Source organism: Strix uralensis, chromosome 32, assembly GCF_047716275.1.
Source record: "Strix uralensis isolate ZFMK-TIS-50842 chromosome 32, bStrUra1, whole genome shotgun sequence".
NCBI lineage: Eukaryota > Metazoa > Chordata > Aves > Strigiformes > Strigidae > Strix > Strix uralensis.
In genome coordinates this window covers 1,531,545-1,556,813 of record NC_134003.1, presented here as the reverse complement: position 1 = coordinate 1,556,813, position 25,269 = coordinate 1,531,545, and the positions used below count along the sequence as shown (strand labels likewise).

The window sequence follows — 25,269 nt, the reverse complement described above, 5'->3', positions numbered from 1 at the left end:
CACGGGACAGGGCTGGGCTCCCTGCAGAGCCAGGCAGGCTCTTCTGTCCCCGGAGCAGGGTGCGGAGGGAGGGGACCGTCCCTGTAAATCACAAGGTGGAACAATGCGGCCCTTCCCAGATGGCAGGGAGGCTCCAGCAACCCCAGCTGGCCAGGAATGAGCTCCGAGCACCCATTAATCACTCCTAGAGCAGGAGCGGGAGTGAGAGGACAGCCCGGGGCAGGTGGCTGCAGGGGGAAGGGAGAGCAGAGGGGGCCCACACCCAGCAGCGATCCCCAAATCCTGCTGGGTCACAAGGACCCAAACTTGGGCACAGGTCCTGCACCCCCAGGGTTACACCTCAAGGCTGCCCCAGCGTCTCACACAGCCCGTGGAGCCACGTGAAAAGGGGGGGCACTGACCCCCAGCTCTATGCCAGGAGCCAGGGGACCAGCACAGGCCGGGACCCACCTCCCTCAGGTCTCCACGGCTGGTGCAGGACGCAGCATCGTGTCTCCCTGACGTTTTGTGGGTGGAGGTGGAAAGGGACCTGGAGCATCCCGGGGCTGCTCAGGCCACCACAGGAAACTGAGGGCTGGGCATCCCCGTGACCACTGCGGCGTGGAGCCGAGCTAAGGTAGGAAAACACACAGTGGGATAAGTGTCACCGGCTGAGCTGAGTGAGGCAATGATGGCTCCTGGAGGGACTCCTCCATGAAAGCCAGAACTCTCAATAAAAAAAGCAGAAAGAAGCTGGCCAGGCTCAGGGGGTCCCTCCCGAGGCACCCCGAGCTCTGTCCTTCCTGCCCTCCTCTCTGACCCAGCAACTCTCACCGAGCTCAGCCTGGGCCACGCAGCTCCAGATGCTGCTGAGAGGATGTTGCCGGACACCACCCGCCCAGTGCCCAGGTGTATGGGGCTGGCGGGGAGGTGACCCAGAAGGACCCAAAACACATGGGCTGAGCTGTGCCAGGGGAGGGATGTGACCCCTGGGCTCGGCACTGGGGAGGCCGCCCCTCGATGAGTGGGTTCAGTTTTGGGCCCCTCACTCCAAAAAGGCCCTTGAATGACTCGAGCGTGTCCAGAGAAGGGCAACGGAGCTGGTGCAGGGTCTGGAGCACAGGTCTGATGGGGAGCGGCTGAGGGACCTGGGGGGGTTTAGTGTGGAGAAGAGGAGGCTGAGGGGAGACCTCCTGGCCCTCTGCAACTCCCTGAAAGGAGGGTGCAGAGAGGGGGGAGGAGTCTCTTGAGCCAAGGACCCAGCGGCAGGCCAAGAGGGAATGGCCTCAAGCTGCGCCAGGGCAGGGTCAGACTGGCTCTTCGGAAGGATTTCTTTGCAGAAGGGGTTGTTGGGCGTTGGAATGGGCTGCCCAGGGCAGGGGGGGAGTCCCCATCCCTGGAGGGGTTGAAGAGTCGGGTTGAGCCAGCGCTGAGGGATCTGGTGGAGTTGGGAACGGTCAGGGTGAGGTTCATGGTGGGGCTGGAGGAGCTTCAAGGGCTTTTCCAACCCAGATGATTCTGAGATTCTGTGCCAGGGCCAGGGCCAGGACCTGGACCTGCCCCTGCCCCTGCCCCTGCCCCTGCCCCTGCCCCTGCCCCTGCCCCTGCCCCTGCCCCTGCCCCTGCCCCTGCCCCTGCCCCTGCCCCTGCCCCATCGCTCACTCCCGCCCCAAACCCTCCTCCCCATTAAGGAAAAACAATCCATTTAAATCCAGCCAATGGCGTGCGCCGGGGGCCGAGCGCCGCACGCCATTGGGCCGCGCGGGGGGGCGGGCCCGGCCCGTTCCCAGCCTCGCTCATTGATATAAAGCGCCCGGCGGCCCGGCCCGGCTGTTCCGGGCAGGTGATGCGCCCCCGCCGCGGGGACCCCCACGCTTTGGGGGGTGCGTGGGGGGGGCTCACACATGTTCTGGCCTCGCCCGATGGAGGAACCGGCTTTTTGGGACACTCTGTGTGGGGGTCCCTGACCCCTGGGGTGGGGGGGCACAGGGGTGATTTGGGGGTCCCTCCCTCTGGAGCAGGTGGGGGGGCTGGCACCCCCCTCTTTCAGCAGTGCCCCCCCCGCCTTTCCCAGCACCCCTGCCGCCACGAGTGCCCCCCAAGAGCACAGGCTCCTTCCCGTGGGTGCTGCCCCAAATCACTGGGCCCTGAGCCCCCCTCCCACACCCCGTTAGGGACCCCCACACCCGTGGGGGGGCTCACATGGGGTACAGCTCTGTCCTTTCCAGCCGCCCCCCCCCCCCCCCCCCCTCTGCCAAGGGGGGCATCTGCAGGTGTGTCCCCCCCACCCCGTCCCACCTTCTCCCTGGGGAGCAGAAGCTGGGAACGGGGGGGGTCTTCCAGGTGCTCCCACCCCCCCGGGGCAGAGGGTTGGGGCTGGCCCCGGGCTGTTCCCACGTACGGGGGCACGGCCGGACCCTCCACCCGGGCACACGAGTGGCCAGAGCCAGACCGGGGCGATGGGCCCGGTTTGGGTGGGTGGGGGGCACCCAAGGGCAGCGGGGAGCCTCTTGTTCACAGGCGTGTCCTTACCCCCCCACCCCAAAACAAAACCCACGGCACAAAGGCAGGAGGAGGAGCGGGACCCCGCGGGCTGTTACCCCTTTTCGGGGGGCACCTCAGCCAGGGCGAGGGCTCGTCCTTCCCCCCCCCCCCCCCCCCCCGCCTCTGGTGTGGCCATGCTCGTGCCTGGGTGCGGGGGGGTACTTGGGGGACACGGTGACCCCCAGGCACGAGTGATGAACCCGGGGGGGGGAGTCTTAACCCTGAGCATCACCCCCCCAGAAGTGGGGACCCCCTGGGGCATCCCCCCCCCCCCCGCCCTTATCTTAAAAACCCAAGCTGCACGTCGGAAGGGGGGGGTGTGGCGGGGGGAGGAAGCCGGGGGTCCTGTGTGCGTGTGTGTCGTCCCCCCCCCAAAGACAATGGCCCCGGAGGGGCGCCGGGAGCGCGGAGCGGAGACAATGGGCGGCGCGGGGGGAGCGGCCGGGAACAGCGGCGGGAGGGGGGGGGCCGGGGCCGGGCGCACCGGAGCGGGGCTTGGGGGGGGGGGGGGGGGGGAGCCGTTCCGCTGGGATTCGGGGTTTCCTCCGCCTCCTCCTCCTCTTCCTCCTCCTCCTCCGCCGCCGCAGCAGCAGCAACAGCAGCAACAGCAGCAGCAGCAGCCGCGGGATTTTGGTGCTGGGGGGGCGGGGGGGGACGCGCACAAAGGTGCGGCGGCGATGGTGAGTGCGGGGCGAGGGAGCGGGGGGGCGGAAAACCGGGGGGAAACGGGGTGCGGGGCCGGGGAGCGGGGCCGGGGCCGGGCTCGGCACGTCCCTGCAGGAAGGGCCTGGGAAGCCGGGGACTTTCCTGGGCCGGCGGCCAGGCGGGGAGCGGCTGCTCGGCGAGCCCCGCTCCCGGGGGGGCCTCGCTGCCTGCCACGGGGCTGCCAGGGTGGGGTTTTCCCCCCCAGCCCTAAAGCAGGGGTCGGGGTGAGGGGGTGTCCCCGGGCGGGGCGGCGGGGGGGTGCTGAGGATGCCCCCAGCAATGGGCCCCGCTCCCAGCGTGCTGGGTGCTCCCTTTTTGGGAGCCTCCCCGGGGGGTGACGCAGTGGGGCTGGGGGTGTCCCGTTCCCCCCCCCGCCCCCCCTCGGGTTGTGTGTAGCCTGACACTGGTGCCTGTGGCTTTTTTCTGGGGTTTACTAGCCAAGTTGCCCCGCTGCGGTCAACCGCCCGTTGGCCTCCGAGCCCTTTGTGCCCGACGCGGGTGTAAGCGCTGGGTTTGATCCTGCCCGCCGCAGGGTGACCGTGGCAGCGGCTGGGGGACAAGGGTGGGGCACCCATGGGGTGCCCACACCCCTGCGAGGGGCTGGGTGGCTGCTCTGAGGATGAGGAGGTGAAAAGGGCCGATGCTCCTGCTGCGGGACGGGGTCTGCCCGCTGCGCCTGTCCCCGCCAGCACGCTCACCTGCTTCTGCGAGAGACCCGGCCGGATTCTGAGCCGGTTTATCTTGGTCCTGGCCTGGCACAGCGCCCTGAGCCAACAGGGAGTTCCCTCCGCTCCACGCCGGGCTCAGACATCGGCCCTGCTGCTCTGTCTGGGGCGAGAGGCTTTATTTCCTTGGGAGAGGGCGTAGAGTCTGTTTCCCTCCCCCAGGCCTTGGTATAATAACTGAGGCGGAGGTTAAGAAAAAAAAAAAAAAAAAATTAAATATTATCTTCACAGAGCCTCTGGGGACGGCTGTTGCTTAATCACCGCAATTCGGGATTGTGTTGGGACTGAGCTGGGCTCCGAGGCAGCCTGAGTCAGATGCGATCTCAGCGCAGCCCGGCTTCTCCTGCGTATTTACACCGTCTTTGTGCTGGGCGGGGGGAGAGCTCAGGATGAGACCGGCTGATTTAATTAGCAGACGACTTCATTGGAGCCGGCGATGGCTCCTCGCCTGGCTGTTGGACCGTGGGGGGCTTGTTTTAGGGTTGCGGGTCGCCGGGTCTCGTGGGCAACCCCCATCGTGGAGGCACGGGCCCCCGGGATGGGCACGGGGCGGGGGGCACCGCCTGCCCACCCCCGTGCTCCCCCTGGGCTCCCTTCAGCCGTTTGAACGATCAAATGTGGTTTCTTGTTTTCATCAGCTCGCAGACAATGGGGCTGGGGGGAAGGCAGGGAGCCCATCTCCCTGGCGTCAGGCAGGCCTCAGCTCTTCGCTCCGACTAAATTTTAGATTTCGGGTCTGTTTGCGGAGGGTCGGCACAGCTGGCAGATGCTTTATGGCTTTATTGTCCAGGCAGGATGCTTGGGAGGGGGCCTCCGAGAAAACCTGGGGGTTTCACTGCCTTCCCCGGCCACCCCCGTGTGAGTGCCAGCGATGGAGCCGTGAGCGCTCGGACCCGGGGGCATCGTGGCACCGGCGCTGCGGGACCAGCCAGACCCCACGCGAGGGGTTTTTTCCCTCGCCTGACCCCCACGGATCCCATCTCTGCGCTGCTTTTCCAGGCTCCGAGACACGGATAATGCTGTCTGCCCGCTGCAGATTTAGGAGGGTTAAGTCTTAGGCACCTGGAGCTGATGGAGCCGAGCTATAAAAGCGCAGTCGTTTGTGCTGCGGGTGGCCCTTTGGGGTCAGAACTGGCGTTTTTGGGTGTTGCTGCAGCTCTTTGGGGACAGAGCTTCCAACGATGCTCTTGGAGAACGCGCTGAAAGGAAAGTAACAGCCCGAAGCTCGAGCTCGAAGCCCTGCGCCTCCTCGGCTCGCCCTGGCCCCGCTCGGATGCTGGTGACCACCGGAGAAGCAGCCTGGGACTGCGGGATCCCGGGACTCCGGGATGCGATCTGGGATCCATAGGTTTGTCCCTTCATGCCGACATCCCACCCAGAGGTGCCGCTGGTGTGGCTGGAGGGGCGGTGGGAGCAGGAGGGGACAGGGAGGTGTGATGGGGGCAGCGGAGGAGCTGGCGATGGGCTGGACATCACGGTGCCACCCCACCTCCGCCTGGACCCAGCGCCAGAAACCACGAGGGTGAAGCTGCTGCTCGTCTTCCTGGGGAGCCCCGAGTGCTCCCCGCGAGCTCGGGCCGGGGCGGATGATGGGGGTGCGAGGATTTGGGGTGCGGGCTGAGCCCCCGCGCTGGGTGCTGAGCCCCGGGAAGGCAGAGATGAGCGGGCAAGGAGTGCAGCTGGCTGTAGGGCTGCAGTTAGGATCCCTTGGTGCCGGCGTGTTTTGCAATGCAAATACCTTTCTCTTTGCATCGAGCCCTGTTCTCATGCAAATCCCTGGGTTTTGTACATTTTTTTTTTTCTCCCTCTGGTTCTAGATCTCGGTGCAGTCATTTTTACCTGCGCGGAGGCAGCTAGTCCATCCCCGCCGCCCGATGCGGCTGCGACCTCCATCGCTCTCCCGGACACACAACGGGATTGAAATGCCGGGTGAAAGGTTGGGATTTGTCCCGTAGTCACACAGTGGCACTTCCCCGCTGGAGGAAACTTGGTGGGGACCGAGCGCTCGAGGGACTGGACATTCCTGTGGATATTGTAACAATCCCGAGCAATCGTAATTAAAGCTGGCAGTTTGGAAGGGATATTAAACCTTCTGCATCCAAGCTGACGCTGAGCAATTTGAGAGCAGAATGAGACCCCGTGGGGGAGTTGGATTAAGCCACTCGGGCTTCCCATGGGCCTTTCCCGCGTCCCTGTGAAGCGCCCGGTCGTGCCAACGGACCAAAGAGCTGGAAGTTTGTGGATTCCACCCAGCAGCGGCTGGGGGACGGGGGCGGCCGCTTTCCCAGCCCGACACGGGCGGACTCGCCCATGGAAAGGAGTGGAGCAGCCTCTGGGTTGAGGGATGCACCGTGAGCTCGCTGGGAAGCCTCAGCGGAGAGGAGGTGCGGGGCTGGGTACGGCCCGGGGAGAAGGGAAGGAAAACTGTTGGTGTTTGTGCTTCGGAGGGGGCGTGCGAAGAGGGGGAAGGCAGCGAATTGCCTTGGCGGCCTCTCCCTGGCTCCTCGGTGGATGGTGCACGGTCAGTGCTTGGGGCCCAGACGTGGCAGAGGGGATCTGCTTTGACCCCCCAGCTCCTGCCTGGGGAGCCCGTCTGCCCCCCCAATCCAAGCAGGAGCCACCCGTGGGGTTTTTTTGTAGCCGTGCACCCACCTTCTGCTCTTTGTGGGTCACCCGTGGGCACCCAGCTCCCGGTGCTGGCACCTTCCTCCGTCTCCCAGCATTTGGTGCTTACGTGAAATACGGCCACTGCTCCATCCCATCCCTGGCCACCTCCCGCTTCCTCGAGGGGCCGGTGGCCAGTGGGGGAGCGCGGTGGTGGCCGGCCAGGGAAGGCTCCTATTGTGTGGAGGCAGCAAGGCGTGTTGGTGTAGCCAAGCAGGCAAATGTGTAGCTGGGCGCTTGGCAAACCCGTGTGCCAGGGCTGGGAGGTGCCTCCCGTTCCCAGGCTGGTCCCGGCGGCATCCCCACCGTGGGCATCACTGCTCAGGGGGTCCCCGGGCCAACCTCCCCGGTGTCGGCGCGGTGAGGGAGGACAGCCCAAAAATGATGGTGTGAGGCAAGGCTGAGGCTCGCGTTAGGTTTTCTGCCTGTCCATAAACAGCCACGGGCTCCGGCTGGCGGTGTGCCTCAGTTTCCCCATCTCTGTCACGGGCAGAGCGGCGCTTCCAGCCCTCCCGGGCTTATTGGGAGGATAAACAGCGGTGGAGTCATGTGCTGGGAATCCAGGACCGCAGGGTCCTCCTGGCCCGCTCCGTGACTCAGTTTCCCAGTTGCCACAACGCTTGTTGGGTCCAGCAGGGAAACAGCGGCGCAGATGTGGCTGATGTTTCCTTCTGCTCCTGCTTGGCCCCGGCGGTGGGAAACCAGCTATCGCCGGTGTGCGAAGGGCCACGTTCACACCCCTCTTGTAACCACATTAGAGCATCCTGACTCAATGCTGGTATTTATTTAATTGATCTAGATTTGCAGGTGCTGGAAAAAGAGCACCGGTGGCGTAAATCGCTGAGCTCTGGCACGGGAACGGGTGGACGCTCGCTGATCTGCTCCAGCGCGAAGGCAGCCGGGTCGGTCCCAACCCTCTTGGCCGGGACAGAAGTTGTTCAGCCGCTGATTTCTCCCTCTGCCCTTTGCTCAAAGCGGGTTTTTCTCCAGCGAACGTTGTGTCCAGCTCTTGTGAGGTCTCAGTGCTGAATAACGCGGGGAGGGAGCCACGTGCTGCCCGGTCCGAGGGGCACGCTGCCTCGCTGGGGATGGGAGGAGAGGATTTCCCTCTTGGGATTTGCCCTGGAGCTGTTTGAAATATGAAAGCTTTTTCGTCTAGAAACGCTTGGATCTATTTTTTGAGCATTTGAATGCAAAAGATGGTTCGTGTTTGAGGTTTGTGGACTCAAAGGCAGAAGAGACGGCGGCAGCGGCTTTTCTGGCCGCCCCGAAGCCCCAGCCGAGCTCTCTCTGCTTTGAACCCTGTGATGTGCTCCAGCATCATCCCGAGAAACCATCCAGTCTGGACTTGAAGATGTCAAGAGATGGCAAATCCTCTCCTCCCCTGGGGAGTTTGTTCTGATGGTTAATCACCTCGCTATTAAAAATGTGAGTTTTCCTCCTCGTTTGCATGCGTCTGGCTCTCGCTCCCAGCCCTCGGCGGTTGCTCCGTGTCTCTGAGGGCTCGGGAAGGCGAAGCCGCTTCTCCTGGAGACGAGGCAGGCGCTGCCAGCCTCTCCACCTGAGCACCTCGTGCTGCCGAACCGGCTTTCCCCACTCCACCGGGCAAACCACCAAAAAAAAAAAAAAAAAAAAAATCCCTTTCTTCCCCACCGGAGCGGCCAAGTTGCTCTGCCAGCACCAGAGCGGCCACGGGACAGGAGGACGAGGAGCTCCCAGCTCCAGCGACCTGCGGGATGGCTTCTTGATTTACAAATTAACCTTTGCAGAATTGCTGGGTTGGGGGTTATTCCTCCCCCCACCGCCCCCGCCAGCCTTTGATGGGGAGAAAATTCAGCCGTTTTGATACCGGCAAGACGGAGGGTCCTCGTCGGCCGGAGCCGAGCCCTGGTCCGGATGCGGAGGTCGCTCGTGGTTCATCAGTGGATCACGCCGGAGCAAACCATCCCTGGGAACGGGCCCCAAAGCCTCTGCCCGTAACCTCGGCCCCGTCGCCAGCCCGCGATTGAAGGGCCGGGCTCGTCGTGGCCCTCTGCAGCCGTTCCCGGGGCTCCTCGCTCGCCGCCCTCGGAAGCGCGTCCCTTGTTCTCCCTCTGAACGCATCGACCTTCACCTCCAGGCTCCGGCTTTGCCTCTGGGAGCTGGACGGCGCCGGGACTCGGGGGTGAACTTGAAGTGTGGCTACTGGCCGTGGGATACCGGTTGCCAAGGAGCCTTAAATCCACGGGCTGTGTTGGCAAACCCCATCTTGATTTCGGCTGATAAATCGGCTTCGCCTCTCCTGGCCTGGCTGGGGGGGGCGCGGGAGCGGTGCTCAGCCTGGCTCTGGACACCTCGGGGAGGGCGCTGGGGTACGGGGCAGGGTGCTGGTGTGACGTGGATGCGATGCCGGGGCAGGTTTTGGGCTGTCGTGGTGTCCAGCCCACCCTCCCCTGCCCATCGCTTTTCTCGGGTGCTCGCCAGGGGTCAAGACCACGCAAAGAGCTCTCGGGGGGGTCGATACCCCCAGAGGGCACCGGGATGGGTGACCCGCGGGACAAGGGATTCAGCGCCTGGTGTGACACGTGGCTGGGCCACGGCCCACGCGTGGTCCCGGTCCCTGGGGAGGGGATGCCTGGATGCTTGGCTCCTCATTTCCTTCTCTCTTGCTTCCCCCAGCTCGACCGCAGAGCCCCGGCACGGCCGCCCGTCCCGTGAGCGACCCCCCCATGCGCAGCCCCCCTCCGGCGCCTGCCAGCTGGATGCCGACCCCGCCGGAGCCTCAGGATGCCCCAAGTGCCTCGGTGACCGCCGGGACGGGGGACACCACCCGCCTGCACCCGCCGCGCCCTGACCTCCCGCACCGCCCCGCCGGTGAGTCCCCCCGTCCGGCCCCCGCCCCAGTATCCACCTCCTAATGGTGTTAATGGACTGGACTGGGGACAAACCAGTCCCAGGCCCCCTGCGCCGATGACCGAGGCCCGGTATTGTTCCCAGCAGAAACCTGATCCCTGCCTGCAAACAAAGCCCAGAAGAGGGGGGGGGCTGGCAGGAGGCTGGGGGGGGGCACAGGGGGGTCCTTTCTCTCCCGGCCCCTTCCCCCATCGCTCGCTGGGGATGCTGGGACGAGTTCCCGGCCCTGTTGCCATCTCCTAGACAACCGGCGTGGGGGGGGGCTTTTGTTTCCATAGTGATAAATGTGTGAGCATCCAGCATCTGGGACAAAAGCATCCCCCCCCCACCCCCCCGCTGCATTTTTGCCTCCTCGACCCCATCTCCCCCTCTTTGAGGCCTTGGAAAAGAGGCCAAAAGACGTTTGGGTTTTATTTGGTCGAAATGGCATTTCCGTGGTAACCCGGCACAGGCCCACCCCCAAACACAGCGGTGCTGGCTGGGAGGGAGGGTTTGGGGGCTCTGGGGGGTGCCTAATGCCCGCAGCCCCCCAGCACCCTTAGGGTGTGGGCAGGAGGATTTGGCAGGACCCCTCTCACGGGGTCCAGCGTCCTCCAGCATGGGGGGGGATGTCACCGGTGGGATCGCAGACCCCGGCCAGGCAGCCCCGAACCCACGTTGGGGCTGTGAGCAGCTTGGGACTCCCCAAAACCAGCGGGGAGCTCAGCACGACGTTATTTTCCCCACGCAGCAGAGATCCGACCCCAGAAGTGGGCGTAGGTGGGTGCCCCGCGCGCGCGTGTGTATATTTATATACGTGTGCGCCTGCAGGAGGCTCTAATGGGAGTCTGGGGTTGGCGAATAACGCCGCGGCAGCGTGAGTCAGCGCGCAGGGGGATGGTATCTGCTCCGAGCCAGCCTGGCAACCGTGGACCCATCCAGGTGGCCCAGGCCAGCGGTTCCATCCTCGGAGCCACCGCGGTGGCTCCCGGCAGCCTGGGAGCTCCCCGCAGCCCCCAGCAGCCCCCAGTTCTCCCCAGCTCAGGCTGTTGCTGCGAGGGGAGCCGGAGCCAAGAGATGCTCCTCGAGAAACCGGGACTCCTGCGCCCATCTCCTGGGTGTGAGATCCCGGCTCCGTGCTGGGAAACGTGTCCGGGCAGAGCCCCGCGCTGCGAGATGGGCCTGAAACTTTGCCTGCGCCCAATTATTCATTCCTTTTTTTTTTTTTGGCCCCCACCCTAGGCACTCTCTTGGCAGTTAATAATTGTGATATTAATTAAAGTGTAAATCACCCAAAACAGAAGCTAATCATGCAGAATTGTAGTAAAGGGGAAGGTGGCCATCCCGGCCCCAGCTTGGGCATGGGATAAAATAGAAAATGCCCCAAAGTGACCCAAATTCCCTTTCCCTGCTGAAGTCCCGTGGCCATTTGCCACCAGGCTAGAGCCATGGCGGTGCAGGGATGGGGTGGGTGGTGGGCGAGGGGCTGCTCACCGGGACCCCCGGGCGATCGCTGGGATGCTGCCGAGCCGCCGCTGACCCTCCCCTTCGCCTCCGCAGGCAGGCGAGCCAATTTCTCCTGAAACGAGCCCAACCAGGTGATCAAAATAGAGTCCCTCAAGGTGACGGTCGACTTCTTGAAGGTGCCCCTGGGCCTGAAGAAGCCCCCTCTGAAGGAGGCCCTGGCCGCTGTCCCGGGGCCGGGGAGACCCAAGCCCCTCGGCGTGGAGCGGCACAAGCCCCGGCGCTCCGACACCATGGACAATGAGTCGCAGTACTCGGGATATTCCTACAAGTCCGGGCATTCCCGCAGCTCCCGCAAGCACAGGTGAGGGGTCGGTGCGTCCCCTGGCCCCAGTGGGTGCTGCCACCCCCCGCACACCCACCCCACTCCCCTCTCTTGCCTTTCCAGGGACCGGCGGGACCGACATCGCTCCAAAAGCCGGGACGGGAGCCGCGGGGACAAGTCGGTGACCATCCAAGCGCCAGGCGAGCCCTTGTTGGACAATGAATCGACTCGGGGGGACGAGAGGGTGAGTTGGGCGGCAGGGGGAGGAATGGGGTTGGCATCTCTGCCCCGTGGCGGGGATGCTGCCGAGGGTGGGAGCTGCCGGCGGGGCGCGGGGGCTCCCGGCACGCCTGGTGCTCCGGTCGAGCCGGTCGGGCTGGCCCATGGCTGGCGGACGGGCTGCGGCGAGCGGCGCCGGCGGGGAGGGCGGGCGGGCGGCGCGGGTGCAAATGAAAAGGGGACCGGCTGTCGCGGCGCCCCGGGGAAGCAGCCGGGGTGGGCAAGGGTGGAAAACACCCCGGGGGGATCCAATCCTTGGGGTTCCTCTCGCTGGGGATGAGCTCCAGCTCCTCGCTCGGCACCCGCGGGCGACGCCGGCTCGGCCGTGCCAAGGTGTAAGAACCCCGGCCCGGCTCCCAGCGGGATCACACCGGCGAGTGGTCCCACAGGGGGGGCTCTGCCGTGCCCCCACGCTGGGTGCTGGGACTCCTCCGGCCGCCTTGGAGCCCGGTCCTTGGCTTTAATCATCTCCCAGCCACCTACGCAGGCGGCTCTGGCTCTTTTCATCTTCCCCCACCAAGGAATCGGCGCCGGCAGAGGCCGGGGTTTGTGGTGGCCACGATGCCGGCGGCTGAGCCTGCCCGGTCCAGCCGTGGCCAGAGCGAGCCGATGGCAGCCTGGGTTTACCTGGGGACAGGCTCCTCCTGGACCCTCCTCTGCTTCCCATCCCTCCAGAAAGCCCCAGACTGTGGCTTTATTTTGCTGTTTGGAATGAAATTGCTGGCTTTTCTGTGGAAATTTAAGGCGGAAAAATGATGATACGATAAAACCCCGAGTTTGAGGGGTGCCAAAGTGCTGGAAAACAGAATGGGAAAGTCTGAGCGAGAGGACGGACAGATGGACAGACCCGTGGCTGTGCTGGGGTGGTGGTTTTGGCAACATCTCCCTCCACTGAAACCCCACGTTTTAGCTGGGAAGGAATCAAATGGGGACAGGTGGTTTCTGTGCCCCTCTGGCTGGAGTGGGGGGGATTTTTGGAGGCAGTGGGAGACCTGTCCGGTGCCCTGAGCTGCCGGATCGCCGTCGATTTTGCTGGGGGGAGGCAGCACCCGCCTGCGCGGCGGCGGCGGCGGCGAGGGTGTGTTGGGACGGCAGCCGGGCATGTTCCTTCTGGCCCCGCTAATGAGGGGGTTTGCCTGGGAGCAGGATGCTTCCCACTTCCAAAGCTGCTCTCGCCAGCGCCGGAGAGGTGGAGCGCGGCACGGAGCCGTCGCCGAGGGTTTCCTCGAGGGTCCCGGCCAAATCGCTGCATCTCCCCCCACCCCAGGCTGAGGTTTCCGCTGTCAAAATGGGGGTGATGGCGCCGGGCAGCGCGCCAGGCTTTGAGGTTTGGTGGATGGGAGGTGCTGGAGCTGGGGGGGGCGGGGATTTGGGGCGACACGGAGCCATCCCCAAGGTGACCCTCCCATCCACCCTCCCCAGGATGACAACTGGGGCGAGACCACGACGGTGGTGACGGGGACGTCGGAGCACAGCATCTCGCACGATGACATCACCCGCATCACCAAGGACATGGAGGACAGCGCCCACCTGGACTGCTCCCGGCACCTGGGCGTCTCGCTGGCCGGGGCGCTGGCGCTGCTCGCCTTCCTCACCCCCCTCGCCTTCATGCTCCTGCCCCAGCTGCTGTGGCGGGAGGAGCTGGAGCCCTGCGGGACACCCTGCGAGGGGCTCTTCATCTCCGTGGCCTTCAAACTCCTCATCCTCCTGCTGGGCAGCTGGGCTCTCTTCTTCCGTCGCCCCAAAGCCTTCTTCCCGCGCGTCTTCGTCTTCCGAGCGTTGCTCATGGTGCTGGTCTTCCTCCTCGTCGTTTCCTACTGGCTTTTCTACGGCGTGCGGATCCTGGATTCGCGGGACCGCAACTACCAGGGCGTGGTGCAGTACGCCGTGTCGCTGGTGGACGCGCTGCTCTTCGTGCACTACCTGGCCGTGGTGCTGCTGGAGCTGCGCCAGCTCCAGCCCCAGTTCACCCTCAAGGCCGTGCGCTCCGCCGACGGCGCCAGCCGCTTCTACAACGTCGGTCATCTCAGGTATGGGGGGGGGCCGGTGGGGGTTTTTGGGGTGCACGTCCCCCCCCAACATGCGTTGGTGCGCACGGGTGTTCGTGTCCGTCTCTCCCTCCCTGTCGTGCCCTGGCTGGGTGTGCCCTGGGCACGGGGCTAACAGGGGGCTCTCGGTGGCCGCCGCGCCCGCTCTGTCTCCCCGCAGCATCCAGCGAGCGGCCGTGTGGATCCTGGAGAACTATTACCACGATTTCCCAGTCTACAACCCTGCCCTCCTCAACCTGCCAAAATCCGTCCTGTCCAAGAAAATGTCCGGGTTTAAAGTCTATTCCCTCGGCGAGGGTGAGCTCCCCTTCCCTTGGCTTCTCCTCTCGTTCTCCTCCTTCCCTTCCCCATCCTTGTGTTTCCCTCTCCGGAGGCTCCTCTCAGCTCGGGAGAGCCCGGAGCACGATCGCCGCAGCCTGGCCGCGGGACAGAGGGAGCATCGAGCACCCCCCCCAACCCCTCTCTAACCTCCCTTTTTTTTTTTTTTCCCCCCCCTGCAGAAAACACAACGAACAACTCCACGGGCCAGTCGCGGGCCGTCATCGCGGCGGCTGCCCGGCGGCGCGACAACAGCCACAACGAGTATTACTACGAGGAGGCGGAGCACGAGCGCAGGGTGCGCAAACGCCGCGCCAGGTACGGGGCCGGCGGCGGGGCCCGGGCTCCGCGTGCCCCGTGGGGTGCCCATCGCGCCACCCCGGGGCTGTGCTGGCAGGAGGGAGGGGGGACCCCAATCCCCGCTGTTGCGCGACACAACCAGATCTCGCCGCAAAATGTTTTTGGGGTGGGAAATGGGGTTTCTGCCGTCCACGGGCAGGTGGCGAGTGGCTCCCCACGAGCCCAGGGGATCTCCCCGCCCGTGGCCGGACCCTGCCCCGCTGCAGCTGCATCCGTGGCTTTCCTCCCGCAGGCTGGTGGTGGCGGTGGAAGAAGCCTTCACCCACATCAAGCGGCTGCAGGAGGAGGATCAGAAGAACCCCCGGGAGATCATGGACCCGCGGGAGGCGGCTCAGGCCATCTTCGCCTCCATGGCCCGGGCCATGCAGAAGTACCTGCGCACCACCAAGCAGCAGCCCTACCACACCATGGAGAGCATCCTGCAGCACCTCGAGTTCTGCATCACCCACGACATGACGCCCAAGGTGTGCGCGGGGCAGGCACAGCGAGGCGGGATGGGGCCACAGCTTTGCCTGAGGTCTTGGTGCAGAGCGTGAGGGCTTGGGGAGGGGGATTTCACAGAATATCTGGGTTGGAAAAGCCCTTGAAGCTCCTCCAGCCCAACCACGAACCTCACCCTGACCGTTCCCAACTCCACCAGATCCCTCAGCGCTGGGTCAACCCGACTCTTCAACCCCTCCAGGGATGGGGACTCCCCCCCTGCCCTGGGCAGCCCATTCCAACGCCCAACAGCCCCTTCTGCAAAGAAATCCTTCCTAAGAGCCAGTCTAAAATATCCACCGTGTGAGAGCATCCCACCGGGAGAACACGGGGTTGGGGGATACAGCCAGAAAAGCGGGTGTAACCCCAAGGGAGCAACACGCAGTGATGGGAACCAGCCACGCAGGGGATGTTTTTCCTGCAGGACCTGCCGAGCAGCTTGAGGCTGCAAAAAAAAATAGGCTGAGGCGTAGGGAGGTGACTTTCACATGTCCTTTCCCTCCTCCAAGGCGTTCCTTGAGCGGTACCTGACAGCCGGGCCTACCATCCAGTACCACAAGGACCGCTGGCTGGCCAAGCAGTGGACGCTGGTCAGCGAGGAGCCGGTGACCAATGGCCTGAAAGATGGGGTGGTCTTTGTGCTGAAGCGCCAGGACTTCAGCCTGGTGGTGAGCACCAAGAAGATCCCTTTCTTCAAGCTCTCGGAGGAGTTCGTGGACCCCAAGTCGCACAAGTTCGTCATGAGGCTGCAGTCGGAGACCTCCGTGTGAGCTGAAGAGGGATGGAGAGGGGGTGGGGCGGGGGGGAAGACCATCTCCGCACCCCTCCGTCTCGTCCTCCCCGTCTCCGCCGGGGCTCAGGGAGGCCACGGCTCGAGGGCAGAACTGTGGCGGGTGCCGGGAAGCAGCACCCATGCCCGGCTCCATCACCTACCTGTGACCACTCGCCCTCCGCCTCGGCTTGACCCCCGTTGAGGTGGGCTGAGCCCCTTCCTCCTCCTCCTCCTCCTCCTCCTCCTCCTCCCCGAAACCCAGGTCCTTGTAGCATCCCCCCAGAAGGCACAGCTGGCGGCACGGCCAGGAAGGAGACGGCGTTTCGGTGCCATAACTCAAGGGCTAATTTAACTCTACATGTTCTTCACCAGCGTCTTCAAGCACCATCAGGTCCCAAGGACCTTCTGCTCTTGCCCGCTTTCTACCTGGCAACTGTCCTGGCTCGGACCTTAAACCACCGCCTGCCGTCTGGGGCTGGTTTTTAATCTTAGAGATTTTTTGGGGGGAATATTTTGCAAACACCTCCGTGATCAGTGGCTGCTATGAAATCCTCCCCCGGCATCCAAGACACCGGAGCAGCGATGCTCCTGGCTGTAGGAACGTCCTCCTCGCCTCTCTGCTGATGGGTTTCCATGCTCAGCTCTTAAGAAAAGCAAATGAAAATCTGGTTTTGAAGAGAAGCAGAAGGGGTTTTTTAAGTGGTTTCCTTGCTCCCGAGGTGACCCACGTCCCTGGTCCCAGCAGCATCTCCATGGGGCTTCCCCGTGCCGGTTGGAGCTGTGGCCGTGGGTTGCAGGCAGAGCAGCTTCAAATGTCTCTCAGGGTCCAATCCTGGACCCGGAGCCAGCGGGGTGAATGAAACGAGGGGTTCCTGGCGAGGAGATGAGGGCTCGTGGCTCAGTGAGGTCCTTAATTAACGTCCCATGGTGGCCGGTGGCCCATGGTGGTCCCACGAGCAGGGACTGCTTCGCCGGCGGGGACGCAAAAGCTTTTGGCCTTCCCTTGGTTTTGTTAAGGTCGCAAATACCTCATGGATTTATTTTCAATTTTTTTTTTTTTTTTTTTTCCTTCTGGCCTCCGTTGTTTGGCAGGCTGTGCCGGGTCGGGGGTCTCGTGGGGTCCTGGGTATGGGGTGGGGGGGTTGGTTTGGTCGTGGGAGCTGCCAGGTTTCATCCCAGGGAGGCGTGCGGTTGGATTTGGATTTGGATTTGTTTTGTCCTAAGCACTAAAAGGGTCTGAGTTTGGAGGGGGCAACGCTTGAGCCGGGGCACGCTGGCCACGTGTGCCGCCCCAGAGGGGCTGGGGGCTTCCCCAGTAAGTACCAGTAACAACATTAAGATGCTGGAGGGGTCCTGGGGGTCCTTCCCCATCCAGGCACTGTGCTGCTCGGCGCTGGCTTTCCCCATTTCCAGGGAATTGCTTTTTTTTGGGAGTTTCTCACCCCTCCCTGCCGCTCCCCTCATCTTCCAGCCTCTCGAGGCCGAAGGACCCGGGTTTCACCCCCCTGGTCCCCGCGGCTCCATCAGTGCTGCTGCCACTGGGAGCCCATTTTGGGGTGTTTTACTGCAAAAAAGACTTGTGAGTGCGAGTGGATGGGTCAGCCAGGGAGGGGGGAATTTCCACTTGGAGTTTAAGAAGAATAAACCCTTTTTCGTTCGTTTTTGGTTTTGTTTTTTTTTTTTTCTTTTTCGCAGAGCCGAGACCTTGTGCATGCGTGTAGAAAATTGTAAAATGTAAAATTGTTTTTTAATATATAAAAAGCTTGTTTTTACAGTTTGCAGTGGATCAAAGCATTACGGCAGTGGTAGGAAGTTTTGTTGGTTGGTTTGGTTTTTTTTCATAGAGGAACTAAAATTGTACAAATTTTTTTTTATAAAATAAACCCATTTTGACTTTTTTTCCCCCCCCCCCCCCCTTTGTCTTCCAGCACCCGCCGCTTTGGGGTGCGGCAGCAGTTTTGGGAGGTGCTGCAGTGGCAGGATGTGGCCTCAAGGGAGCACTCGGAGAGAAACTCGTCCTGCCCTGGGAGGGTGCTCGGTGCAGGACGAGGGCTTGGGGTTGGTGGGGGCCATGGATTTAGGGTCTGTGGGGCCAAGGGTTTGAGGTTTGAGGAGCCAAAGGTTTGGGGTTCATCGGGCCAAGGAGTTGGAGTATGTGGGGGCCAAGGGTTTGGGGTTTGAGGGGTTTGGAGTTTATGGGGACCAAGGGTTTGGAGTTTATGGGGGCCAAGGATTTGGGGTCTGTGGGACAAAGGGTTTGGGGTTTGTGGGGCCAAGGATTTGGGCTTTATGGGGCCAAGGGGTTTGGATCTGTGAGGGCAGGGGTTTGGGGTTTGTAGAGCCAAGGATTTGGAATTTATGGGGGCCAGGGGTTTGAGGGACCAAGGGATTTGGGGTTTCGTGGGGCCCCAGGCCTGGGCTGAGCAGAGCAGCCCCCCCGTGCAGCCCAAACCCTCCCCGGGGGTGGGGGAAGGTCCCAACCCCTTTGCTGGGGGGAGCGAGTGTCCCCCCCACTCCCCAGGGGGCTGCAGGGCTGCAGAGCCCCCACCTGCCCCCCCCGGGCTGCTGCCTGCGGTCCCCTTGCTGCGACAGCGGATGTGTTGGCACCTGCATCCCCCCCAGCACCCACCTGCACCCCCCAGCCAGCCCATAGCCCCCACACCCCGACTTGTGGGGGGGCCCCCCGCTACAGCAACGGCAGCGCTGATTCACTGGGACCCAGCGTCGGCGTTTCCTTTGGCTTTTGCACCTTTTCTCCCCCATCTCAGCCCTGTCCCCCCCCCCCGCCCCGTGCCCCCTCCCCACGCTGTGCCTCGCTCCGTGCACCTCGCAGGAGGATGTGGGGGGAGCAGAGCGAGGGGAAACTGAGGCAGGTCAGTGCAACCGCAGCGCATGCAGGAGGGGGATTTGCGGGGGGGTTGCTGGCCCCCCTACCAACCCACGCTGGGGCTCAGGGCCCCCCCCAGGCTCCTCCTTTCCCTGGGGACACTCCTGCTTCTCCCAGGGCATTGGGGCTCCCTGGGGGTTTATTTCGAACCCTCACCCCATCTTTGCCCTGTGATGAGTTTAACAGGCATCTGATGAGCTGCTGGCACCCAGGGAGCGCTGAGGGCGGGGGGGGAAGGTTATTTCAGTCCCGTGTGGGTTTTTTTCCCCCTTCGTGAGTAACCGAGCAGCACAAGACACTCCTTCCCGCGGCCCCCGCGGCGTGGGCTGCTGCCAGCCGCCTCCGCTCCGTTCCAAGACACGGGGAAAAAGTGACGGCTGGGCTGGGCAGGGGGGGCAGAGAAAGTCCAGGGGTTCTGGGGTGAAATCCTGCTTTATTGGCTTGGCTGTGCCCAGCGCAGGTGCCCTGACTCCCCCCCCCCCGGCCCCGTCCTCGCACCCAGGGCACGACCCATGCACGGCCACGTCCCACGCGGGTCCCCGTTCCCACCGGGGTTTGGGTACACGCTGGAGCAGCCGTAGGAAGGGCTGAGGTGGCACAAGATGCTTGTGGCCCCCCCACCGCCGCGTGGCCCCTGGCTGGGGGCATCATCCTGTTTCTGTTCCCATGCAGCCCCTCAGGGGTGGCCTCGTGTCTCGAAGCCCCCCCAGGAGCCTTCAGTCAGCACCGGCCTCCCCGGAGCAGCGGGGACCATTGGCTGCTGGAGGGGTGTCAGGCTGGGAAGAAGAAAAATGAGGTGCTGGGGTGGGGGGGGGGGAAACCCTCCTGAGGGACCCACGTGGGCTGGAGGGGCTGGGGCTCAGCTGGCAACCGGACAGCCCCCCCCCCCCCCCCCGGGCTTGGTGAACTGGGGTGAAATACCTGAGGCGGTGGGGGGTCCAGCTCGCAGATGGTGGTTTCGGTGTGTTCTGGGGCTGGGGGGTCCTCCAGCCCCCTCCTGTCCTCCTGCAAGAGGCAGCGGCTGCTCGAGGGGCTGCACTGAGCATCCTCATCACTCCCCTGCGCTGCGCCGCGGGGCTGCGGTGGGTGGGGAAACTGAGGCACGGGCTGGGGCTTGGAGAGGGTCCCGGTCAGCCGGACTCACCTGGGGAGCGGGGATTATCGGGGCGGTGTCGTGGATGGGGATGTCAACCAGGGCTCCCAAATCTGCAACACAACGAGCTGGGATGTGAGTCACGACACTGAGACCGGGTCAGCGGTGACGCAACGAGGTGCCCCGGCCTGGCCGGGCTCGGGCTGACCACGTCTCACCTGAGGAGTCACTGGCCGGGTCGGCTCGGTCCCGGCTCCCTGCGGGCCAGGGCAGACACAGGCGTTACAACAGCGGGGCCAAACGGGCTTTGCGAAAAGCCCAGCAAGACCCCCCTGGGAAGAGGGCAGCTGGTGAGCTTTCTGGTTTGATTTACGGGAGGAAAAAAACCTCCAGCCTGAGGTTTGTGTTAAAGCAGGGAAGGAGAAGCCCCCGGGGCGGGGAAAGGGCAGAGCTGGCACCGAGAGATGCAAAATTGCGCAGAAAAGGGAGTTATGGGTTAAACTTCTGGCCTTTCAAAGCCAGCTCTGAGCAAGGGGAAACCCTCACCATGGGGCTAAGCCGTGGCCAAAGGGGTTTCTGGATGGTGTGAGGGCCTGATCCTGCCCCCCCCCCCAAGCTCCAGCATGAAGCCTGACCCCGCCTCATCGCTGCACCACAATAGCTGACTTTTTGCAGCACTTCTTGACGCTCTGAGGATGTGGGCTGTGACACGGCTGTCACCCCTTCCTGCTAACCCCGTGTGTGGCTGAGCAAAGGAGGGAGATGCTGGTGCCCCGGCGGGGATCTCACCTTCCCCCTTGGTCCGGCGGTAGGTGAAGAAGAGCACGAGCAGAGCAACCACCACAAAAATGGCAGGGGACCAGTACCTGATGGGAACAGCCGCTGCATTTTCTATGGGAAGAGAGGAGATGTGGGCATGCTGCCTGCAAAGGGGGCTGGAGGGTTGGCAGGCCCTGAGGGGGTGTCTCTGGAGCGATGCAGGACCCTCCAAGGATGGTGGCACATCCCCAAGCCGCATCTCTTTCTTTCTCCATGGGACTCACGGGTTTTGTTCCCCACGGTGCCCACTCGTGTCAGCATGGGGGTGGTGAGGGGGTCCCCGGTCCAAGGAGGGGTTGGGGTGGTCGCTGGCCATGTCGTCAGCTTGTCCTCATTCCTGGTGGTTGTGGTGGGGTCTCCTGTTGGCTCCAGGACATCATCACGCTGCGTGGTGCTCTGATGCCCTGACTCCTTTTCTTTGAGGACGAGAGCTGGGAACAAGGGTCATTAATTCATGTCAACGCCTCCCCAAACCAGAACTGCTGGGGGGCTGCACCGGCCCCACCGTGCTCCTGCACCAGGAGCTCGAGGGAAAGGCGAGGTAGGAGCAAGAACCAGATAACCACATCCCTCCGGCCAGCTTGGCAGGGCTCTACCGAGACAAACCCCCACTGACGAAGGTGCTAACGGCAGCAGCACCGCGGTGGCTGCTGGGGAGACCAAGCTCAGGGCTTGTTGGAAGTCACGTGTGGCCACACGCTGCCGGGCAGCGTCACACCAGTGCAGCCCCGACAGAGCTGCTGGAGGTTGGGCAACCGGCAGCGGGGCCAGCGCGGAGGGGTTGGTCTGCAGGGGTGAAACGGGGTCCCCCAGCAAACCAGCCCCCAACCGCTACGCTCCCGGCTGTGAACGGGGCCGGGTGCTCAGCGAGATCCCTGCTGCTTGGCCAGCAAAGGGCTGGGCAGGAGCCAGGGAGCCCAGGGTGGGGGTCTGTGGCACAGCCCGGCGCTGGAAATGCCCAGGAAACCCCAAATCCTCCCCCCGCACACGAGCCAGACCCAAGCCAAGCCATAAATCAGGTGGCCTGAGACTTGGTCCCCATGAAACGGCCGGGCGAGCGTCCTGCCCTGCCACAAAGGGTCCCCAGGAAGGCATCGGGGCATTGCACCTGCTGCCTTCATACCACCCCTTCCTCCTCCTCCTCCTGCCTCCAGCCCCAGAGACAGGGGGAGCCCCCAGCCCCCACGCTGTCCCCCCAGCCCCACTCACCAGCCCCAGAGCAGAGCACTGCGACGCAGAACCACCCTGTCCCAACGCCTCTGGGCTCCATCCCCCTCTGCCCCACGGAGCCTTCCACCGCTGCTCCCCCTCTTGCACCGCCTTCCTTCCCCTTTTGCCCAACCAACAGCTTCCTGTGAGCTCAAAGGTGTTGACACTGAAATAGGGTGATTAATGGCCAGAAACCATCCCAGGGGGTCATTTTGGGGGCTGTGCCCGGGGTAAGGGATGGAGCCCCGTCAGCCATCAGCGTGGGTGAAGGAGGAGGTGATGCTCCAGCACGGCCCCAGCTCCCTTCGGGCCCATCCCTGTCACCATCACTGGTTTAAGCCCTGTCCAGGCTGGGGATTGGAGTTACAAGTCCAGATTTGATGCTACACAAAAGAATCCCTTGGTAAAACGCATGGCTCGCTGAGGTGTGTATTTTTAATTGATCAGCATGAATTTGAGGAACTCAAAAACAAGCCCATCACAAACTGTGAAAATGCAGAGAATAAACAAATTACGCCACGGGCTCGTCAATAATGGACTGTTTTCACCCAAAATAATATGCAGACAGAAACTGAGCTCAGATGCGAGTTGCATTTTTATTCCAGCAGCTCCTAGAGGGCTCTCCTGTGCCAGGCACTTCAAAGAAATCTCCAGTTTCATCCCTGAATAATTTACTATCCGCACAGACAAGACAAAGAGCAGGGGGAAGCGACACGCACGGGAAGAGGCTTCCCAGGGCGGGCGGCGTCTTTCTGTCCCGCAGCACCGGAAAATTGATGCCAATGTGCGTGTGTCGCTCAGCTGCCGGTTCCGGGTGGGTTTGGGGAGCGGGAGGGTGGGGGTGTGCCCCGGGCCTGGCTCACTGGGCACCCAGGTCCCTGGAAGTCCCAGCTCGGGGTGAACCCGTGCAGCCGTGCAGCGTCCCTGCAGCGCTCGGGGCTCCGAGAGCTGCTCTGCTCCCTAAAACGGGGCTGGGAAGCCGCCTAACTCCAGAAACACACATTACATACATTTCACATACAAATATTTCGTCTAAGAATAAAACCTCATCTACAGACGCATCAGAGAGTGGAGGAGAACAGCACCAGCCACGCTCCTTGTCCTGTTTTCCCCCGAGGCTGGACCCCCTCCCTCCTGGACCCCAGCACGGCCCTGCAGCGTCTCAGGGGACCCTGGCAGCATAAAGTGATGCTGAGCACGGTGCTGGGGTGCTGTGAGGTTTGGAAGGTCCCCAACCAGCCCAGGAGCCGCAAGGGCTGAGGAAGCAGCCGGTACCGAAACCGCAGCAGCCTGGGTGTGTGCGCCTGGGCAAAGGCACACGTGTTTCCATATTCAGCTTTCTACCACCAAGTGTTATTTTTGCTTTCTCTTGGTTTAGCAACCAAGTGAAGCAGCCAAAGTATTTGCCAAGTTTAAGTGTATAGCAAAAAAGAATTAGATTAAAACAGGCTTTAAGCGGCTCCTCAAGTCTGCCCATCCTCTCGTCCTGAGGCTCCACGCTGCGAGGTGTTGCAGAGCGAATCCCAGGAGCAGCAGCTCGTGTCCTTGCACCAGGAGGGCTGGACATGCAGCCCCAGTTTTGGTCCTTGGTCTGGTCAGAGAGGGCAGAAAAAGGAGCCCAACCCCCCCGTGGATGCCAAAACACGGGCAGAGCTCCTGTGCCAGCCGAGCCTGCGCTTACAGAGCGCTTACATCCTCGCATGGATGGCCGGGGACCGGTGCCAACAGGCAAATCGGAGGCAGCAGTGGTGGGGAGGGAAGCGGGGGATGCTGCAGCCCCACGGGCCAGGGCCGGGCAGCAACGAGCACCGTGCTCAGAGCAGGCTCACGGGCTCAGCGGAGCCGTGCCAGGGCTGTGCCGTGGGGTCTCGTCGGCTGATTGATGAGTAGATGCTTTTCTCATCCTGCTCCCCGCAGCCTGGCATTGCCGTTGCCCATCCTCTCATCATCCGTCTGCAATTGCAAAGGGACAAAAGCTCTGCCTGGACTCATGGGAGCTGATCCCTCCGTTGGTGAGAGAGAGGGGACCCGCAGGCCTGGCTTGAAGCTCTGAACCCCAAGACAGCCCAGTGAAGACCCGTCTGCCTGTGCCTCTTGCTCCAGGGGTTACGTGTCTCATCCTGGGGTCTTGCCCAGCTCCTGGCTTGGTCCTGGAGCCCCGCCAAGGTGATGGACACAAACCCCAGCTCACCTGGGCCACAGCCTGGACAGTGAAATAGATGGTTTTGGAGGTCTCCACGCTGGGGACTGGCGTTTTCTTTGGGTCATATCGCTGTGCGTTAGAGAAATTCTGCATACGCACCTGGGGAAAAGGTTTGTCGAAGTGTTTCCAGGGCTCAGAGCTGGCAAAGGGATCTCAGAGCCTGGGTGAGCCAAAGAAGCAAAGTTTCATAGAATCATTCAGGTTGGAAAAGCCCCTCGGGATCAGCGAGTCCAACCCTCAGCCCGACTCTACAAAGTTCTCCCCTACCCCACATCCCCCAGCATCCCATCTAAAATCCCTTTGAAGGGGTCAGGGACCCCTGGTGACGGACTGGAAAGCGCAGGCAGGTGGCTGCGGCCGCAGCGGCTGCTCTTGGGCCAGCCCCAGCGCTGGCACATCCCCTTCAAGCTTCCAGGAGGAACTAACAGGCAAAGCCAGGGGTTGCCCAGCTCCCCTCCTTCCTCCCCTTCCCGCCACGTGTCCCCAGGCCATCCCTGTCCCAGGCAGGGACCCTGCAGCTGCACAGTCCAGTCCAGCCATGGACGTTGAGGACAAGGATGAGCCTGCATGGACTCACCTGATGGGAAGGGCCAGTTTGGGGGTACACCATCGTGTACTCTGCTCCGGCCTCCGCAAGGAGAAAAAAGTGGAAGGGCAAAGAGGGAGCATGCTGCTGCGGGCAGGAGGGGGCTGTAGCGGGTCCCCCTGTGTGACCCACAGTGCTGCCAGACTGCTCCTTGCCAAGGGCTGGAGGGAATCTCAGCTTAAATTGTGCTGGGCTTGGGCAAAAGCCTGGCCCCTCCGAGCTGCCGGAGGTCTTCGCTGTGGGTCTGGGTCGAGGTGAGCATCACTTCTCATCTCACCATCCTTCCTGCTCTGGTTGCTGTGGGAGTGGGGCTCTTGCTTCCAGCTCAAAGGGCAGCAAAGGGATTTGCTAGTGAAAATCAGCTTTTTTAATTTAAATACAGGATCCCTGGCTGGCTTTGGAGGGCGACATGCATTTGTCTCTCCTTCATACATTGCCACCATTGCAGCAAGCCGTAACGCCAGCTCGTTCTTTGGCTCATCAAAGAGAGACGGGGGAGAGAGGATTTAAATCCTTCATAATCTCATTTTTGGGTCAAAATTTCAGTGCCTCTCATTTGGAGCACAGCTGTCAGCCCCCCAGAGGAACAGCCATGCAGGCTTCAGCCCCTGCAGAGAGGAGCACTTTGGGGAGAGGTTTTGCAGATACCCGCTGGATCACCAGTGCTGGATGAGGAACTGCTCCATTGCAGGGTGATTGCAGGAATTCGGGGATTCATTTTTTATTTTAAATAAACTAATTGCCTCCGAGGCTCTGGGCTGAGGTCCCTCAGGAGCACCTGTGCTTTCACATCCCCCAAGGGCTCATGAAGTGAGCAGCGCCAAGTTCCCCTGCAGCCACCGGACACCCACGCTGCGTCCCACGTGCAAAGGGGGTGCAAGGGCCAGAGCCTCGAGGTGCAAAATGAAAGCGCAAGGAAGAATTTGTAATGGCTCAGA

The 25,269-nt window shown here is 62.8% G+C and overlaps 2 protein-coding genes across 5 annotated transcripts; one reads left to right on the top strand and one right to left on the bottom strand.

Moving 5' to 3' along the window:
• Positions 1-3,124: 3,124 nt before the first annotated feature.
• Positions 3,125-17,195, top strand: VANGL2 (VANGL planar cell polarity protein 2). 2 transcript variants are annotated; one of them, XM_074853373.1, is made up of 9 exons: positions 3,125-3,203; positions 9,276-9,470; positions 11,049-11,316; positions 11,401-11,521; positions 12,979-13,586; positions 13,765-13,901; positions 14,105-14,240; positions 14,515-14,746; positions 15,272-17,195. In XM_074853373.1, the coding sequence occupies exons 3-9, from the start codon at positions 11,246-11,248 to the stop codon at positions 15,530-15,532; spliced, it is 1,566 nt and encodes a 521-aa protein (XP_074709474.1). In that variant the 5' UTR covers positions 3,125-3,203; positions 9,276-9,470; positions 11,049-11,245; the 3' UTR covers positions 15,533-17,195. The 2 variants fall into 2 exon arrangements, with proteins under 2 accessions (XP_074709474.1, XP_074709475.1); XM_074853374.1 differs by lacking the exon at positions 3,125-3,203 and adding an exon at positions 6,217-6,337.
• Positions 17,196-18,906: 1,711 nt separating this feature from the next.
• Positions 18,907-21,623, bottom strand: LOC141936324 (uncharacterized). 3 transcript variants are annotated; one of them, XM_074853199.1, is made up of 7 exons: positions 21,543-21,623; positions 20,558-20,764; positions 20,304-20,380; positions 19,733-19,771; positions 19,566-19,627; positions 19,343-19,426; positions 18,907-19,197 (listed from the first exon to the last, which is right to left on the bottom strand). In XM_074853199.1, the coding sequence occupies exons 2-7, from the start codon at positions 20,647-20,649 to the stop codon at positions 19,138-19,140; spliced, it is 414 nt and encodes a 137-aa protein (XP_074709300.1). In that variant the 5' UTR covers positions 20,650-20,764; positions 21,543-21,623; the 3' UTR covers positions 18,907-19,137. The 3 variants fall into 3 exon arrangements, with proteins under 3 accessions (XP_074709300.1, XP_074709298.1, XP_074709299.1); XM_074853197.1 differs by having other exon boundaries at positions 20,304-20,405; positions 21,543-21,617; XM_074853198.1 differs by lacking the exon at positions 19,733-19,771 and having other exon boundaries at positions 20,304-20,405; positions 21,543-21,617.
• Between the last annotated feature and the right edge of the window lie 3,646 nt (positions 21,624-25,269).

Coding starts and splice junctions, on each gene's coding strand:
- LOC141936324 (XM_074853197.1), bottom strand. CDS start 21,603: ATGGAGCCCAGAGGCGTTGGGACAGGGTGGTTCTGCGTCGCAGTGCTC. Junction 20,406..20,557: donor CACCGTGGGGAACAAAACCC/GTGAGTCCCATG, acceptor CTCTTCCCATAG/AAAATGCAGCGGCTGTTCCC. Junction 19,628..19,732: donor CCCGGCCAGTGACTCCTCAG/GTGAGACGTGGT, acceptor GTTGTGTTGCAG/ATTTGGGAGCCCTGGTTGAC.
- VANGL2 (XM_074853373.1), top strand. CDS start 11,246: ATGGACAATGAGTCGCAGTACTCGGGATATTCCTACAAGTCCGGGCAT. Junction 13,902..14,104: donor AGTCTATTCCCTCGGCGAGG/GTGAGCTCCCCT, acceptor CCCCCCCTGCAG/AAAACACAACGAACAACTCC. Junction 14,241..14,514: donor GTGCGCAAACGCCGCGCCAG/GTACGGGGCCGG, acceptor TTCCTCCCGCAG/GCTGGTGGTGGCGGTGGAAG.